This window comes from Vipera ursinii (assembly GCF_947247035.1).
Source record: "Vipera ursinii genome assembly, chromosome: 1".
Lineage (NCBI taxonomy): Eukaryota > Metazoa > Chordata > Lepidosauria > Squamata > Viperidae > Vipera > Vipera ursinii.
The window spans coordinates 42,227,228-42,246,670 of record NC_139512.1 but is presented as its reverse complement, the minus strand read 5'-3'; the positions used below and the strand labels follow the sequence as shown (position 1 = coordinate 42,246,670).

At 37.1% G+C, this 19,443-nt stretch overlaps 1 protein-coding gene across 1 annotated transcript; it reads right to left on the bottom strand.

The window, feature by feature from the left end:
- Positions 1-463: 463 nt before the first annotated feature.
- On the bottom strand, positions 464-19,363 carry GPR68 (G protein-coupled receptor 68). The gene is made up of 2 exons (XM_083349643.1): positions 19,341-19,363; positions 464-2,371 (listed from the first exon to the last, which is right to left on the bottom strand). Exon 2 carries the CDS (start codon positions 2,274-2,276, stop codon positions 1,239-1,241), a length of 1,038 nt encoding a protein of 345 aa, XP_083205769.1. The 5' UTR covers positions 2,277-2,371; positions 19,341-19,363; the 3' UTR covers positions 464-1,238.
- Positions 19,364-19,443: the final 80 nt, after the last annotated feature.

Sequence of the window (19,443 nt, the reverse complement as noted above, 5' to 3'; positions counted from 1 at the left end):
ATTTATTTATTTATTTTGAGCAGTATATTTCAGCAATGCAATTTGTTTCAGGTTCAGTTTTTCTTCTGTGATCTATTTGCATTTATTTTAAACATTACACCTCCCATTTTGTTTACTATTCTCTCTAAAATTCCTAATATTCATTGCTTTTGTTTGAGAAATCAACAATAATTCTGATCTAAACATGACTGAAGTGTTTGAATTAACAACTGTAACATTTTAGTTCATTTACAAACATAAGATTACTGCTACAGCTGGTTTGGCAGTTATCAGATTAATTCCTTACACGTAGTCCAAAGGATGGGTACAAATGTTACAAAAAGTTTTGCTGTTTATTTTGCATTAATAGTATAATGAAGAAATACCGGTAACACTAATTGTAAATAAATACTATTTTTTTCTTTATTTTTCTTAAATGCCTCTAAAGACGGGCATTTAATTATTTTTCCACATATCTTGCTATGGCATTATTTGTTTAAGGTAGTTTTTAAGTAAGCTTCAGTTGACTTGAGTTCCAGTATTGGTCAGGAATAAACCACAGTATTGTATGTGTATTCATATAATATACTGAGCTGAAATCAAATACACTGTATTATGTTTATATTAGGCTACTAATAATTGACTTAGTTGTGGATTATTAAAAATTAACCTAGTTGTGTGATTTGCATGACACTCCTAACTATAAACCAGCCGCATAAGCTTGGTTTTCACAAGATGCTGGAATAAAAATTGGTATGGCTAGTTTTCGAAAAAAATACCAGCTGCTTAGCACAATATGTAAACCTCTTATGGTAGAAGGGATTTGAATAATTTCAGACCCTGTGACACACGCTAGTTGGTAGACTTAACACGTGATTATAAAAATATGTTTTGACATCTACTTTCCAAGAATACAATATTTAAATATAGAATATTATTTTTATCCAAAGAGTATGCATCTGAATAGCTTATAAACTTCAAATATATTTTGCATAACTAACACATTGGGGTGAAGTTCTGAATTGAATGAAGCTGATTTTTTTAAAGGAAGCAAGGAACTCCCCACATGGAAAGAATGCCAGTATAGCAGATTTAACTGTATTTTTAAATTATGAACCATTTTACAGGCTGTAATGATTCTCATATCTATACTTAGATGTAAAAAAGTGAAGTGAGCAAATCCACACATAGAGAGTTTATATCACTATTTGGGTGAGAAAGACTGTCGTACTTCTTCTATTTTAAGAATAACATAGAGTTCATTTAATAAATCCTGTGTTCAGATCATCTTGTTCACTGTCCTTTTTCATGGTTACTGGAGTATTTAATGGATAGGACTCATTCTTTTCTGTTGAAATACATCTTAGGCATTTTAAACAAGATCTTCCTATTTTGGCAAAATCCTGGTAGGTATTTTCACTTGAAAAGCAATATAGTATGGGATCTGCAACACAATTAAAAGTGGTCAACAAAAGAGAAATATGATAGACGTTAAAGATTCTGGCAGCAAATTCACAGCTGTTCTCAAATAGGCTGCGTATTAACAAAAGAACATGATATGGTCCAAAGCAAATTAAGAAAATTAAGATTGTGCTTGAAACTAGGCGTTTAATTTGAATTTTCCTCTTTTTCTGAGTACCGTGACTCTTCCGGACAACACGTAGAATTCCATAGTAGGAAAAAATAAGGAGGCAAAATGGAAATAGGAAACCAGCTGTAAAACGGTAAAAGTTTATGTTATGTTCCCAGCTTTTTATGGGATAATGCTCAAAGCACACTACATGGCTCTCCGAGTCTTTACTCACTTCTCCATGTCTAAAAACCACGCAACAAGTCACAATTTCTTTAGTCCAGATGACAGTGCTCACCACCACAGCAGCCTTCATTGTACGACACTGTTGGAAACGAAAAGGATGCACCACTGCAAGGTAACGGTCAATGGAGATACAGCAGAGAAAACCCACACTGATATAAATGTTTTCATAAAGGAGGATGCCACAAATTTTGCATACGAGTTCATTGTAAGTCCAGTTGTCATGCTGCAAAACATACTGCAGCCAAAAAGGTAGAGAGAAAATGTAAAGTAGATCTGCTATGGTTAGATTGCAAAGGTATATTCCTAGTTCATTCTTGACCTTAACTTGCAAGTACGCATAGTACAATGAGAGACAATTGGCTGGGAGTCCTACTACAAAGACAAGTATGTATATCACAGGTGATAACATCTGATGTATGCTATGATCAGTGATGCAGTTCTGAGTGTTATTGACCATCACCTCTTCTGGAAGACTCTCCATGTTCTTCAGTCTGCTAGCTCAGTGGAGGTATTCTTTATTCTGCCATTTCACTATTTCTATATTTGCTTTATATCATTATCAGTACTTGTAATCACCTGCAAGGAAAAAAAAGTCATAAAACAATCCTTATTAAATTCAACAATAAATCAGTTTTTTTCGTAATTCAGGAACACAAAGGCGATACTCCAATACCTAAAATTCTTGAATTTAGTGACCGGCCCCATATAGCAAGTAATGGTTTATTGAACAACTCATAATATCCTCACTTGTGATTAAGTTTACTTAATTAAACCTGTTTTGTCACTTTGTGCTGAGGGGAGGAGGGACAGAGTGGCGGCCTAAGACTAGAAAGATAGAGTATACGTTCACCCTTATCCATAGTAAGGCTATCAGAACAGGGGTTCCAAGATGTGATGCTCACTAAATGGCAACAAAAAGCTCTCTTTGCTGTCTTATCATTAGTATTTGCAGACCAAATCTGAGAGTCCTAGCCATGGGACTCACTGGGTGTCCCCAGATTAATTTTCTATCTCAATCAAGTTTGGTTGTAGGATAGTTGTGGGGATATGAAGGGAAATTTCCATAGAGGCAGACTTTGAGGAACAAATACTAGAGTTCTGTTATTCTACTTGTATGGTGGCCCATCTCATCTAAGCAACTCTGGGTAGCTCACAACAAATTAAAAACAATCCAATTGTTGTTAGTTGCGAAGTCGTGTCCAACCATCGCAACGCCATGGACAATGTTCCTCCAGGCCTTCCTGTCCTCTACCATCTTCTGGGGTCCATTTATGCTCACGCCTACTGCTTCAGTGACTCCATCCAGCAACCTCATTCTCTGTCGTCCCCTTCTTCTATTGCCCTCAATCTTTCCCAGCATTAGGCTCTTCTCCAGTGAGTCCTTCCTTCTCATTAGGTGACCAAAGTATTTGAGAACAATCCAATAAATACAAGTTAAAAACAATATACAAACCTGGAACAACTACCCATAATTAAAAAAACAGGAAATAATGATCAACAGTGGAATTGATTCTACATAAAGTCAACTTGGTCATTGATACTGAGCAATAAGTTATAGTGACCAAATTTACAGTACATGCCACATCAGGCTAAATTGTAATTCACTAGCATATTGTTACTGTATTATAGAAACTTAGTCTGTATACTACCTGCTTGATACTTGGATGAAACCCTGGGAATTCTAAGAGTTCTTCATTAAGTTACAAAAAACTTCTTGGAAGAAGATAGTGGCAAGCAACTTTTAAAATGTGACCCCAGAAAAGTACACGGATAAAGTCATTAGGAGCTGAGCTCAACCAAGGATATCACTGCCTTTTTAAATATAACACAAATGTTCAGATACCATTGTGGAGAATATATTTAGTTCAGGATTTGAATGAAACTGTAAGAGTTCTGACTGTTTTTATTTTTGCAGATGTTTCACTGTCTATCTTGGTAACATATTCAGTACTATGATCTTGGAGAACTGAGGTCTTCTGATTAGGTGTGAAATATATATTTACCGGTACTTGTCCTACTGGACTTATATATGATTGGGTGGGTTCTACTGTTAGGTGTTTTTGTTTTCTATGTAATTAATACTTCATTGTCTAGTTTTTGCTTCACTGATAGGTTGTCTCCTTTTCTTTATCTGAGTGTTGGCTAATAATTGTACGATAAGGGATGTGGTGATTTTATGTTTTTAACATCTTATCAAATTGAATTTTGGCTATTTTATTGAAATAGTCAGTGGTTGGGTCTAGGTTTATGTGTTTGTTGGTTGATAATTTATTAGAGTGCCAGTCTATTAGGAATTTTTATGCATTCTTGTACTTGGCCCAAATTAGAGTTTCAGTTATTTCTGAGGCAAATTTACTGTATAGTTGAACTTGTCTGTGCACAATGAAATTAATGAGATTCTGTCGTATCTTCTAACTCAGGGGTGTCAAACTCAATTTCATTGAGGGCCGCATCAGCATTGCAGTTGCCCTCAGGGGGCCGGGTGGGTATGGCCAGGGTGGGCGTGGCCTACTGGGTGGGCGTGGCTAGAGTGTGTATGGCCTACTGGGTGGGCATGGCCAGCTCTACATCGTTTGCATCAAGGGTGCCTATGGGGGCCTGGGCAGGAGTGGGACAGATCTGAGGGTCTCTGGCAGAAGGAGGGTCTCTGGGCCAGGGCCAAGGCACTGGGGGCCATTCCCTCACTGTTTCCAGGATGGCTTCACGGGCCACATGAAACCATTTCGTGGGCCGGATTTGGCCCCCGGGCCTTGTGTTTGACACGTCTGAACTACTCATCATACTCCTGAATTTGTTCTGTTATTTGATGTTCACAATTCATGCATTTCATTTTGTAAATAACTCCTGCTCTATCTTTGGTCCATGATCTGTGGTTTTACTTAAAATGCTTTGCAGTGATTTTGATGGCTTGTATGCTATAGTTCTTTTACTGGAGATTTCTGAGATATACTATATATAATTGTGCCAGTTATTATTATGTATATTACTGTTTATTAATTAATTAATTGTATATGTTACCTATCTTACTATCAAGCAATTCTGGGTGGATTACAGTGTTTTCTTAATAATATAAAACAAAGTATCAAAAGATTAAATCATTGGGCATCAAAATTAAAACATTAATAAAGCCAATAATCAATATGTACACCAGTTGTCTTCCGGGTGAGATTCAAGGTGCTGATAATGACCTTTAAAGCCCTACATGGCATGGGTCCGGAGTACCTTAGGGAGCACCTGCTGCCAGCGTCAACTTCCCTCCGCCCAGTCCGCTCCCACAGAGAGGGCCTCCTCAGGGTGCCACCGGTCAGAGAGTGTCGACTGGTGGCCCCCAGGGGGAGGGCGTTCCTGATCTGTGGAACCGTTTACCGGTAGAGCTCCGGATGGCCCCCGACCTTCGCTCCTTCCGACGTGATCTAAAGACCTATTTGTTTGAACAAGCCGGCCTGGTCTGATGGGTTTTGGGATTTTATTATGTTTTTATGTATTTATCTGTTTTATTGGGCATCATGGTTTAATCTCTTCTTAATTTTTGTACTTTTGTATTTTAGTATTTATTGCCCTGTTCACCGCCCTGAGTCCTTCGGGAGAAGGGCGGTATACAAATTAAATTAAATTAAATTAAATTAAATTAAATCTAAATAAATAAATAAATAAATAAATAAATAAATAAATAAATAACACAGGATGGAGGTTGGATCTTCTACTAATTTACTAGCCACCTCCAAAATGAGTCCTTCAAAGTACAAGGATTTTGCTATTAGTTATTACTCTCTGGGATTCAAAGTTTCTGCCTAATTTACTGGAGTCTCTTTTAAAAATACATAATTGTTTGTTTAATCTATTAACATATCTATAACCTGTCAACTCATAAATGAATTTGAAATGTGTTGATAGCTACAAAATGCCTAAGATGAAACAATAAATGTAACAAAGTAGATAATTCTTTCAAAGATTATAACAGCAATCACTGTAATATAAGGATTAAATAAAACCAGATGTTCATCAGGAACACAGCCAGTCTAATGGCTGTTAACTTTCAATACAGGTCAAAAATCCAAGCCCTTCACCTGGTGCCCAAAGCAAAGAATGTTAATAGCAGCCCAAACTCCAAATGAATCATATACTAACAAAAATAACTTAACTTTTTCTCCAAGGTCCACATATTTTACTATAGTTAGCTACAGATTTGCCAAAAACAAACAACAAAAACCCTCACAACTTCTGTAAGGTTACTCTGTGGGGATGGTTGTGAGGAAATATCAAGTGAGAAAAGTAAGGAACAGTCTTTGGGTATGGGAACTTTACTACCACATGGTCTGGTAGTAAACCTGGGCAAATGCTTTCAAGGGGGTTGCTGTCATGCTAGCAAGTTGATGTATGATGAGGAGATGCCTTTCAGAGTGGCTGTAGATCATGGGGGCACTGGGCTTAAGCCTCCATTACAAAAGGCCTTTGGGCCCATACTGAGGGAAAGAGTGAAGAAAAAAGAAAATGTAAACAGTCCAAATACAAATGTCAGGATGTAGCTGCTCCAAGAATGTCAAGAAAGGATAAATCCCAGAGGAGGGAAAAATGTGAAGTTTAATGCTCTCATGCAGATGCTGTTGTCTAGTTTTAGATAGATTTCAATTGCTAAAACTGAATACTGTGTAAGTGCACAGAAAGCGTAAGAAAGAATTCCTCCCATGGGGAAAAATTGTTTCTGTCTCCCTCATTCACACTTGGTTGAGGTTTCCAGTGAAAAAACATCGATATTTGAAAGGGGCAAATATGATTTTCTGGAGGTAGGAAATATGCCGGGGGAAGAGTTGATGGATCATTGGCGCTGTTCCCAAAACCCACTTATCCCAATCAGCCACTAACCCCATCAAATGCCCTTATTGATGGTTCTGCTAGCACAGAATTGCATTCAGTGAATCAAACATTTTTCCTTTGTTAAAAAATGTGCTTCCTATTCACTTATATAAGATAGCCAGTCTGGTGTGATGGTTAGCCCACTAGGCTACAGAGTGGAAGACCCTGTATCCTAGTCTTGCTTTCAACATGAAGCCAGCTGGGCAACTTTGAGCTAGACTCTCAGACTTTGTCCAAACAGTCATCAGGAGTCATAACTGACATGAACACAGAGGGGGGCAGGGGTGGGAGAGAGACACAGAAACAGAAACAGAGATCACTTAATCCAAGACATTCCTGCTCCAACTATACTGACGTTTTGTATCAGGAAGTACTGGCAATACTGCATTGCATCACTAGTCCTGTCCCCGTTGGTTAAGTAGTCAGCACTAGGCTGAATTGGTGCTATTAATCAGGGATTGGGAAGTGGTTTTGTACTACTAGGCCTTCTTAGTGAATTCCATAATGAGGGGTTGTTTTTTAAGTTCTTCTTCCATTCCAACTCTTTTTCTTGGAGGATTAGATTGACTGAGTTTTGATGTTCCCATGGCATGGCTAAAGGAGTAGAATTTGCTTAATTCTATAAAGAACTTGTATATATAGTTTGTCAGGTCACCTGACCCTTTTTGATGTTCCCATAACAAACTAATTCTACCGCAGACACATACCATTAACCCAGTTGTTAAGTGTGCTATAGAAAGAGGACCACTTTGATGTCTTCAGTTTGGTCAGTAGAAGTTAACATCTTCCTAGTGAACTTTAAAAAATCCCTAAAGAGCCTCCAAGGGGGAAAAGGGAAAACCTTTTTTTAAAAATAAGCAAGGCATTGGTTCAAAGGGAAAGGAACATAAAAAGGCTGGACATTGTTTCTATTGTTAACAGACTGGACTGCAGGGCAATACTTGTGTATTATTTTTCCAAATCTCAATGTCAGGAAACAACCATGAGAGGCAACAGGACATAACATTCTCATTTTTTGTCAATGATATTGTCTAAAATCACAAATTAATGCATTCAGATTACTATGAAGTTTCACAAACATCATACCAAAATATTGTAGTTATTTCACTTCTATACTATACTGGGACTTTTTCCCAGTGTGGTATTCTTTTGATGTGTTGTAGGTCAGCTACAATAATTTCAATGGTATGTGAAGGGCACCAGTTCAGAGAAAACATAATGTGGCTGAGCCAATAGAGTAAAAGACTGGCGATCTCAAACCTCTTCCCAAAAGACATCTTGTTCTACATAACCCTGGCCTTGTTTCCTTGCCTTTGATCGTTCCTGCTACTAATACTTACAGTATCTTCCAAGAAGTCACTCATGTAAAAATATCCCCCTCTGTCTGGTGTATGGGAGATATAGGGTTCTTGTGACTTGTGTGACTTTACTTGCAGGAAAAAGGTAAACATCAGAGAAATAATAACAACTTATCTGGTTGACCCTAACCTGTAGCTTATACGTGTCTATTTAAAATTTGAGATCTTCCTTCCCCCTTCTGGAAATCAATTAATCTCATAAAAGATGAACAAAATAAAGCTTTTTTTAACATATTATATGTGAAACCTGGTTTATAGAAATGCATGCAATTTTGTCAAATTTGAAAGCAAAATTCTCTGCTTCTTTTTCCTGGACCTTCCCTGACAATAATGGCAATAATTCTAACCAATTATCAGAGCTGTTGGGGAGACCATACACTCCATTTGCTTTAACAGCTGAAGTACAGCTACATTTTGCCGTTTTCCCAGAGTACTACTTTTGTTGCCCTTTTCTTTTTAAAACAAAAAAAACAACAGTTTGCCTACCTAGGAGGGGAGGAATTGAAGGACTCTTCAGCATATGTGCTAAAGCCCATGCCTGGGTAAAGATGTATATCCAATCTCAGATCCCGTCTGGCAACTATATTGACAGGGATTTTTCAGTACTGTATTCACAGTTCACCTTTGCCTGGTTTAGCCTCTCACCGGATTTTAATTTGATTGTTAGGGCAAACATTTTGTCTGAGATCACAACATGCCTTGATTTGTCTACTATGTCTGTATCCTAGAAAAGAGAACGGACCAGAGTGCAGAGGAGAGGTGGGTTTTTTTTTTTTTGGCTTCAGAATTTCCTTTCCAATTTTCCAAATGCTGTTTATCTTAAACTTTTTACATTTTTTTTTAAAAATGAAACCTTTTCAGACATATGAAGAACTTATATTGTATGGTAGTTGGTATTTGAATACCGGGTAGCACAGCAATAATACATTAGTGAGTAATATGTGTCCTCTTTAAGGGGAAAATTGTGCACAGGTTTACTCTGAAAATTGCCATTTTAAACAGATATATTTAAATGAGACATAAACAATAGGCTAATTACTCATCAATGCACAATTTCCCCCTTAAAGAGGACATTTATTACTCACTACATCAAGTAGAGGCCTGAACTTATTTACGCTTGGAATTTCTGTGTCTGCTTGGTTTCCTTTTAATCAAAGAGCATATTCATATGAAAGGTATGGCTATAATTTATAAAACAGCTTTTTCATCTAAAAGATGTAGGAACATTACATACATTTAGGGTACAGTTCCCCATTAATGATTCCATTAATAATGTATTTTCCTTTTCTAAAATCACAATGGCTAAATCTTGAATGCAACCAAAACTCATTTCCTATTAAATCTAAAATATGCAATTCATATGTAACAAAGTTTAATATAAAGGCTCCTGTTGATTGTAACTGACTGGCTGACAATTAAAACCTTGCTGAGTATAATATTTCAGGAACTCTATGGTATGATACCACATAAATAATGCCAAACCAATAAAATGAAAGTGAATAACGTGACAGCATACATCTTATTTCAGCAGAATCTACGAAGTTTAATTTCTGAGAAATCTATAAAAATGTTTGAAATTATTGATGTTTCTGTATGGATCAATAGACTAGTACAGGCTAAAGGTTTATATATGATCCCAAAGAGCAGATGTGGAAAACAAGACTAAGCACAATGATAAAGAAAGAGAGCATTTATTCCAGTGAATAGTTTTTCAATAAATTGATTATCACCAGAAGTTAATATAATGGAAATCATTGTTAACCATGACCCAGTTGCTATGTAGCTTTAATGGAGCATTACATAGCTAGAGTTCTAGTTGACCTGTCGCTATAACCTATCCTCATAAGTCGTCGTAAAAATGAGAGATAAATACAATTATTCTCCTAGCTATTAAATATTTTTTTATTCTTCCCCCAAGCCTGTTGTTGATTTTGCCAAATACGAGTTTTAGTCGAAACCAAGTGGGGCTTATATTATATTTATACAAGTTATTTTAAACAAAACCAGAATGTTACCAGGCACAGGCTCAAACACTGACTGCTGAACTCCCAACATGCAATTAAATAACCAATGTTAAACAGGAAACCAACTAAAAAGAGAACTGGGCTACAGCCAACAACAGCTGAACCACCTCAAGCAGAGAGAATAGGAACAACAAGTTACCTCACATTAAACTTATTTTAATATAAGCAGCTTGAAAATTACACAAGCAAATTATACAACAGAGAAAGCACAATACAGATATTTCAAGTCAGCACTGCAAGAAGCGTAAAACATCAGGACTATAGGTTATACAAATATTTCAAGTGTCTAAACTTTTTATAACAGAAGATATACAGTACATCCAGTTATCACTATGGTTTCATCTTTCAATATTCAAACTTAATACCTCAGACAGTAAAATCTCAAGCACTGATGAGCAGTATTTTGTGGCATCCCTGGACTGTCTAGGGCAGGCATGTCAAACTCGTGACATCATGTCACGCAACATATCGTGACTTTTTCCCCATTGCTGGCAACGGGGTGAGCACGGTTTCGGTGTGACGCATCCAGCCCACGGACTGGCAGTTTGACATCTGGATGGATGACTGAGAATCTCCATAGACATTTAGCTATGCACTTTGGGATGAACACCCTTTGAATGGTGAGAGAGTATGAATGGATTTCCAGAAAATACAATCATTTGAACTTCAGTTTGGAATTCAGACAGCACAGGCTCATCCCCAACAGCTTGTGCCTGTTTTCAACAATGAAGGGACAAAGGGCAGAAAACATCCTGCAGCCAAGAAGGCTCCACACACATTTGCACTACTCAGGTGACCCTGGGGACACAGGTAAACTTCCAAATAGTTCCAATGACTCTCTAAAGGAATGCAAATGACCATCTGTTTGCAAGCAAAATAAATCATTCCACTCCCCACTATCAGAGCTGAAGAAGCTTCTTGGATGAGAAGTGAAACATCTTCAAAAGAAACACAAGAAAATCCAGTTGCCTCCTGGAAAAAAAGCATCTCTGAACTGCTTGCTCGGGACTTTACCACTTCTTGCTTAGTGCCCTACCCATCTTGGGGATACAACGGCAATCAGGACTGTCTGCATTGTCATTGCTAAGTGACGTTGGTCAGATGAGAGAGTTTTACAACCACATTGCTTAGCTATGGCAAAAATTCTGGTCCTAATCGCCATCAGAACCCTAGGACTTTCTGTACATCCACAGCATTACCTTGATGCACTAATTTGGTCGTATCATCAAATAACGTGTTGAAGGAAAAATCTTTATCAGCGTCCAGTCCAAGCTGGGAATAAACAACATGGCGACTGCTTTAGAAAGAAGGTTGTAGTTTATTGAAGAGGAGAGCCAGACAGACAGATGGCTCTGGAAAACAAGAGACCACATCTAGTAGGGAATGGGTTTTTATACCTTCTTGGGCTTTTGTTTGGAGTTGTTCCTTCTGGTATTCTGATAGTGGTGGGTTAATCCTATTATGTCCCAAATGTCATATCCTGCTTCCCTGGGGCTGTGGCTGATGACTGTTGAATTTTTTGGTGTGAGGGATTGTTGATTCTAGGGACCTTTCTTTCTAATCCCAGCTTCCTGACTCAAATCTTTCTGACAAGATTATCACATCTGCATTTCTGCAGACCTGGTTTCTGTTTCGGGCAGAGAGACTTGGGGAGGGGGGTTGTTTCTGCTTTTAAAATCCTTTGGGGAAATATATTCTGCCTTTTTAATATTTCCCAAAATATTTCTTTCTCTGGATTCTTCCCACAAAAGCAATAAGATTTATCTGGCTTGATCTGTTTTAATGGATCCATACTGCCTTTTGATACCCTGTTTATTTCTAAGTGCTTGCAAATAAAGTGATTAATTATGTTTTCCCAAGATTTTCCCATATCCCAAGCTGACAGTTGTCTGTAGTTTTCTCCACTTTTTAAAAATGTTGTGAAAACTTTGGCTCTTTCTTAGTCCTTTGGCACATAGTCGTAGCTTCAGGATTTCTCAAATATTTCAATTACTGGCTCACATGTGACATGGCCAGTTACTTTAATCCCTGGGATGTGATACATCTGGTCAAAGCTACCAAGTGTTCTCTTACCAATTCCTCACTGTTTAGGCCTGCCTTTCTCTTCCCCTCCCCATATTGTTGCTTCTTTTTGTTCTAGAGATACCCAAAGAATACTTTTTGTTTCTTTTGGCATTCATAGAAACCCTCAATTCCTACTGACCTTAGCTCTTCTGATCCCATCCATGCAGATCTGTGCCTTTCCTGATATTCTGTTTTTGTTATATTCCACTTTCTACATTTTTTTTAAATGTCCTTTTTGTTTCTCAGTTCTTCAGAAGGCTCTTGGTACAAACAAACCATTTTATCAAGCACCTTCCTTTTTTCCCTTTAGTATTGATGGATCTTGACTATCTAATTTTTCAGAATCTTGCAGCTCTCTTGAACTTTTTTGCTCTTATATGATTCCACCTGGGGAATCTTTCTTACTTTTTTTCTTTACTTGTTGAAGTCAGATCTCCTGAAATCTTTCTTTAGTTTTCTTACCTCCAAAGTGGTGGGTTCTAGGATTACATGGTCATGCTCTCCAAAGGTCCCTACCATTACACTTTAACTTACCGTACTTCCTGTTGGTAAATGTTAAATCCAATATAGGTGATGCTATAGCTCTTTTCTCTCTCCTTTGAAAAATATGAAAAAACTCACTATTACTGATCTGCATAAAATAGAATTATACAAATAAAACAGAATATAATTGTGATGGTTTACTCCAACAACGACATATGACATCATGTGTTGTTATAAAATTTTGAGTAAATCATTACCTAAGAGCTAGTTCCCACAAATGTCATATTTAATTTGAACTAACTCTGTGCCTATATCTTATATAGTGATGGGCATTTTAACCAAATATATTGACTGTACCTTGTCCTTTTTAATCTATCATGTGACAATGCATGAATCAATATAAGCTCCCTTCAGTCTGTTTACTCTGGACTCAAATGCTATTGTGCGGCTTAACTCAATAATTTCCTCAGTTGTTTCTATTCTTATAGATTTAAGCCTGCTGGCAATTTGCAATACGAACCTTGGATTATATCCAAATATAGCTAGTTAGTAAACACGCAAAAAGAACAGCTCTTTAAGTACATACCACCTGCTAATTCTGTCTCAACAAATAGGACTGGGACTACAGCTGATCAAAACGTACAATATTTTAGCTCTCACTATAGAAAAGAATTGTTACTGTGTTTGTCCATGCAATACTTCTGGAAGGTCTTGGCATTATTCCCAATTTATTAATCAGGAACTGTGACTGAACACTTTTGTCAATACATGCAGTCTGTTCAGGAAAATTACATATCTACTTTTGATGGTCACAAGTTACCTGCTGGTAGCAGCAGCACACTAGGATTAAATATCAGGAATTATGGGCAATCAATTAGGCATCCTGGTTCAATTCAGACAATTAAAATTGTTTAATTGTTTTCAAAGGCAGCTCTTAGAGTGTGCGGCATTAAACACAGGCCATAAGTAATACATGTGCCACCATGTGCAGTATTTCTATTTTGCTATATTCAACATAGAAATGGCAATGAGTTTGGAAGCATCTTAGATATGCAAAAAACAGCAGACAGAAAACCTCCCTCAAACCTTTTCCTTAATCTTCTTGAGATTTCACTTGCCTTGAATATGGTCTTATCTAAAAAAAAAACCAACATCATCAGGTCCCTTTCTTTTTTCTGACTGATTTTCCTATGAACTTGTATATCTTACAAATCACAGCATCTTTTGCAAAACTTTGAATAACCAATGAAGAGTTTCTAATGTATGAGCTGTTTAGTGCCTTTGTCCAAAAGGATGGATTCCAGAACAAAAACATTTTTGATGCTCACTCATAATACACATATTTTAATATAGTGTAACATTTCAAATTCAGCAAAACCCTGAAAAGCTTAGGTCTTTGGAGACAGAAATTTATGTAATGGAATCTTCACTTATTTCTTTATGTGCGTTATGTGTCTGTGTGCGCATGCATGTATGCATGTGTGAGAGTGAGAGTGCAGATATATGCATACTTGTTGCTAAACTTTTAGGGTCACTACCTTCTACAGCCTCAAAATTGTATACTGTTTCAGAAAAAAACAGAGTGTGCAATTACATTGACTAATCCTGAAATTTACTCAGCGTGTAAGAGCATTAGCAAGAATTCTACTAAATCACACCAGAGGTTCTCAACTGCAGCTTTCTGTTTCCTGCAGATCACCTAGGGGCAAAATTAGTGTTCAGCCAGATATCTGGAAGTTTCCTGATATTATTAAAATACTGTCAATTACTCACATTCTTTGCAAATGTTAGGGCACTGCAGTATTTTAGCATTAAAAGTGCTCAAACATTCTCTTTCATGTTTGAGATAAAATGGCTGAAAGATATGATCCATGTCTTATGAAGACAAAAATTGCACATAATTATTTTCTTTTTAAAAAATCTTGCTTTTTTCTGGCATAATGTGCCTCTTTTCCTTCTCGTTCAATCACTCAACGGGAAACCCAGATATCCGGAGAAAACAGACTACTCATAACAGTAATTATGATCCATCAGAAGTACTGTATTAATTATTACCAATATTTTGCCAGATGTCTTTCTAAACAATACTTTTATGCTTCATATCTAGCCTTTTCTTTTGCAGCCCATTATATTCTACGCTGGATTCCTTCTACTTTTTTTCTTCACAACAACCTTATGTAGTAGGCTGAGCTGAAAGAATGTGACTGATCCAAAATCATACACTGAGTTTCCCTGGCTAAGGCCAGACTGGGTCTCCCATGTCCTGATCCAGCTCCTGTTTTCAATGGGAAGCAAAAGTAAATTCCAAGGGGGTTAAGTTCCATTTTCTGTTAGGTTTTCTATAAATTTATTTATTGGATTTTTGTGCCAATGCAACCAAGTTCAATTTTTTTTAACTGAACATTTTGAAAAAAATCATAAACAATTACAAGAGAGAACATGAAAAAAGAATGAAAAGATATAATACAAATGGATAATCTAGTAGTTTTAAAATGTGAAAATTATAGTTTTCTAAAATATTGTTAATTAATTATAAGCAATAGCATATCTAGATATAGACAGTTATAGATATACAGATATACTGCAGATATATAGATATAGATGATATAGATATGGAATTTGGTAGGGCTCTGCTAAGCATTCAGAAGATGTGCTTTACAATGTGTATGAAGTACTCAGACCACATGAGCATGCACGCACAATTATGTTTTGCTGGAAGAAAGAGAAAGAGAATTTACAGATGTTGTACACATAATATTTAGCTTTTTAAAGAACAGGGCTTTAAGATACTCAATCCCCTTGAAGCTATGTCCAATTTTAATGAAACAATTTTGCTATCCTAAGCTTCGGAAGACCAGCACTTTGATAACCCTGGAAGTAGAATAAGTACAGCTGCTAAACTTTGCCTTGCTGGACAGCTCCTTCATTTTTTAATCTTTCATATTTTCTCTTGTAGCATTTCCAGGAAAATATTTCACCATACTTAGGATGATAAAAAATATCCATCGATGGATTGTTGGTTTTCTGTCATTGGAAGTTAGTTCTTTAGAGAATTAAAATCGGTGATTAATCAAAAATGACTAACCTTTAAAAGCTCTTTAATAGAGCTTAGGCACAAGTAAATGGAAAATCCATTTGCATTTACTAGAAATTGTGCAAACATCAATGAGAAACCCAAAGATGCACCCCCATATCTGCAGTGAGATACAGAGCTATGGAAATTTAACATTTTCTTTAGGAAAGCAAAACCAACAAATACTAAAAAGCTGCCAAAATAGCTGGTCAAATTTTTAATACATAGTGGCACAATTGCTATTGAGCAGTAGCTTATATTAAAGAAGATAAACTCATTAAAATATTTTAATGGACAGGCAGAATTTGTTTAAGATGGGGAAAGGAAATTCAATAGGTAAAGGAATTGATTTGTCTGCTTCATGATAACAGACCTTCTGTCTGCATTCTGAGCATCTGAGTTTAAGTTACAGAGATCTTGTACCTACACAGAGATTTTATAGGCAATTATCCTGGCTTCACTCACAGAGGATCCCATCTAGATGGTCAGCATTTAAAGTGATAAGATAGCCTTTTTATTCAAGGCTGCAATTCTGATTAATTAAAAAATCCTTGTATTTTGGATTTCCCATATACTGCTGTTTGCCAGCCACTGACTTCAGCGGACAAATTTTTGAGGGGATTATATTGTCATAGGATGCTATGTGTAAAAAAGAAGGAGGTTAGGATGTTTGTGTGTATGTGTGAAATGAACAAGAATTTTTGGAAGGTCCTTGCATGCACAGGTAGTCCTAGCTTACAACCACAATTAAGCCCAAAATTTATGTTGCTAAGTAAGACATTTGTTAAATGAGTTTTGACCCATTTTACAAGTTTTCTTGCTACATTTAGAATAGAATAGAGCTGGAAGGGACCTTGGAGGTCTTCTAGTCCAGCCCCCTGCTCAAACAGGAGAACCTATACCATCTCAGACAAGTGTCTGTCTAGCCTCTTTTTAAAAATCTCCAGTGATGGAGCGTCCACGATTTCTGGGGACAAGCTATTCCACTGGTTAATTGTCTTCACTGTCAGGAAGTTTCTCCTTAATTCCAGGTTGCTTCTCTCTTTGATCAGTTTCCAACCATTGTTTCTCATCCTTCCTTCTGGTGCTTTGGTGAATAATGTGACCCCCTCTTCTTTGTGGCAACCCCTCAGATACTGGAATATTTCTATCATGTCTCCCTTATTTCTTCTTTTCTTTAGACTAGCCAAACCCAAGTCCTGCAGCCATTCTTCATATGTTTTAGTCACCAGGCCTTTCCTCATCTTAGTTGCTCTGCTCTGAATTTTTTCCAAACTCTCAACATCTTTTTTGTGATATGGTGACCAAAATTGGCAGTATGCCAGGTGTGGTCTTACTAGGGCTTTATATTTGTTAAGTGAATCAATGCAGTTGTTAAATTAGCAACACAACTATTAAGCAACTCTAGTTTCCCCATTGACTTTGCTTGTCAGAAGGTTGCCAAAGGGGATCACATGACCCCGGGACACTGCAACCGTCATGAATTGATTGTCAAGCATCCAAATGTAAATTACATAACCATGGGGATATTGCAATAGTCATAAGTACAAAAAATTGTCGTAAGTCACTCTTTCAGTGCTGTGTAACTTTGAACAGTCACTAAGCAAATTGTTGTAAGTCGAGGACTACCTGTATGCTACCAATGTGTGTCTTTTGTACAGTTCTAAAGGGATGTTTATTTACTGCAGAAATTTTTTTAGTACCCAAACCAAAGATTCTGTTATACTTGACATGCTAATAGCTTATGATATAAATGGTGACAATGCATGCATACCATACAGTCATTATGAATCTGCTGTCCCATGGCATGCATATTAATGTTACTAGCATAAGGGGTTAAACATTAAATATTCACCCGCAGAAGGTTGGCATTATTTCCACGCTATTTCCTGCACGCAAGCATTTTTCTTATAGGAAATGTGTCACATCTGGAAGCAGCTCTTAGGAGTTGAAAACAATGGGAAGTTTTAAGTTGAAAGGATAGGCATGGCTTAAAACTATATATAGCATATAGCCTATAATACTGAGTTGGCAAACATTTGTTCCAGTCCAATGGAACAAACTGCAAATAAATGACTACTTCAGCTCCCTCGTGGGTGTTGTGGTAAAAAAAGGAATCATATAAAAAAAATAGTTTAGTAAGTGGACTTTTGCCTGAGGAATTTGTCTGAGCAGGAGGACCAGCTCTACAGTGATATCTACAACTCAGGCAAAACAAACACCCATTACTGACACACATTTTAGATCTGACATGTGAGCAGTAATGTTGACAAACATAGATCTCCATCAAGATCTAAAATGGATATAAATATTGAATTTGCATGTACATACACGCAGAGTCCTTCCACTTGATTGTTTAACTGACATAGAGAAATAGCACAATTTAAAAAAGGAGAAACATATTTATTTTTATTTGTATTTCTGCATATATATATATCGTCTTATAACTCAAGATGATGAACCTATCCAACACATCTTCCTCTTGCTATTTTCCTCACAACAACAACCCTTTGAGGTGGGTTGGGCTGAGAGAGGGAGAGTGACTGGTCCAAAGTCATCCAATTGGCTTTCATGGCTAAGGCAGGGAAAATTCAGATAGTCAGAAAATATTGGCTGGGAGTTAGTATCTGAACTTATACTTTGCTGCTATGAGCAAAAATAATTTTTCTGCCCTAGAGATCTCTTGATCCAAATGATCTGCTTAATTCAGATTTAATCATTGCGAGTCTGTTCCCATCTTTGCTTAAATAGCTCCAGGGAACTATCTGTTCTGCTGTTGAATAGTTTCATTATTAAGTCAAAATTGACTTCTTAACAATGTTTGACCTTTCATTGGGTGGAGAAATAGGTTTCAGCTTCCTTAAGGCTCTACCAACCGTGTCTTCTTCTGTTGCTCTATCAGTGGCTCTGGTTGGCATGCTGGGGAGTGTGGCCCAGTAGCTGTACAACTTCTGATGTTTCCCCTAAGGTTTGGCAAAGGCCTGAGGACATTTTTCCAAAGTAACTCAGCTTCCCTTGAATTCCGAAATTCTAACACACCAGACATCTTGCTCACTCACTTAGTCACTTAGCATCCTGTCATTCTGTTCAATCTGAGCGTTCAAGGCAGCATATTTTTAAAACCCCAAAAATGAACAAAATAAAGTTCCAATGACATGAAATCAAATACAAAGCAAAAAGTAACACTTTAAAGGCCCACTTTCCTCTGAGTGCGAACCATGATTGCAGCATTAGGAATATGTATGCTTGCCTCCGAATATAAAACCCCAGGTAGGTCATCTTCTAAATAAGGATTTTATAGCACACTCCCATCAATGTCTATTCAAAGCTTCATTCAGTTTAACAGGAATCTATCCAGGTAGATTATGCATGAAGTTCCATCTTTTGATACGCGTGGATAAAGTTGTCCACTTAACAGTATTCATCCATTTCAATACTTTGGCTGCCCACCCTTATAGTTCAAATAAGGAACACAAACCCAGCTGAGTTATTTCAAAAGAAGCTCTGTTTGATGTTTTAGGGGTCAAGAGCATATTTATCGGTACACTATTTAATCCCAGCCATTTCCAACTTCTTAAAAGAAGTTCAGAAATCAAGATGTCACTATTTAGGGAGACCCACACCTACAGAGCATTGAGCTGCTGCTGGCTGGTTTTCACACCTATTTCAGAAAATGAATTGATGCTCACCTAGAGAAAAGTGCCGAGTTTCCCTGGGAATGGTGAAAGTTCTCATGCCTGTGAAATGGAGCTTCTGCATCGGAGTTTAAGTGAGGCTTGTCTGACTAACCTC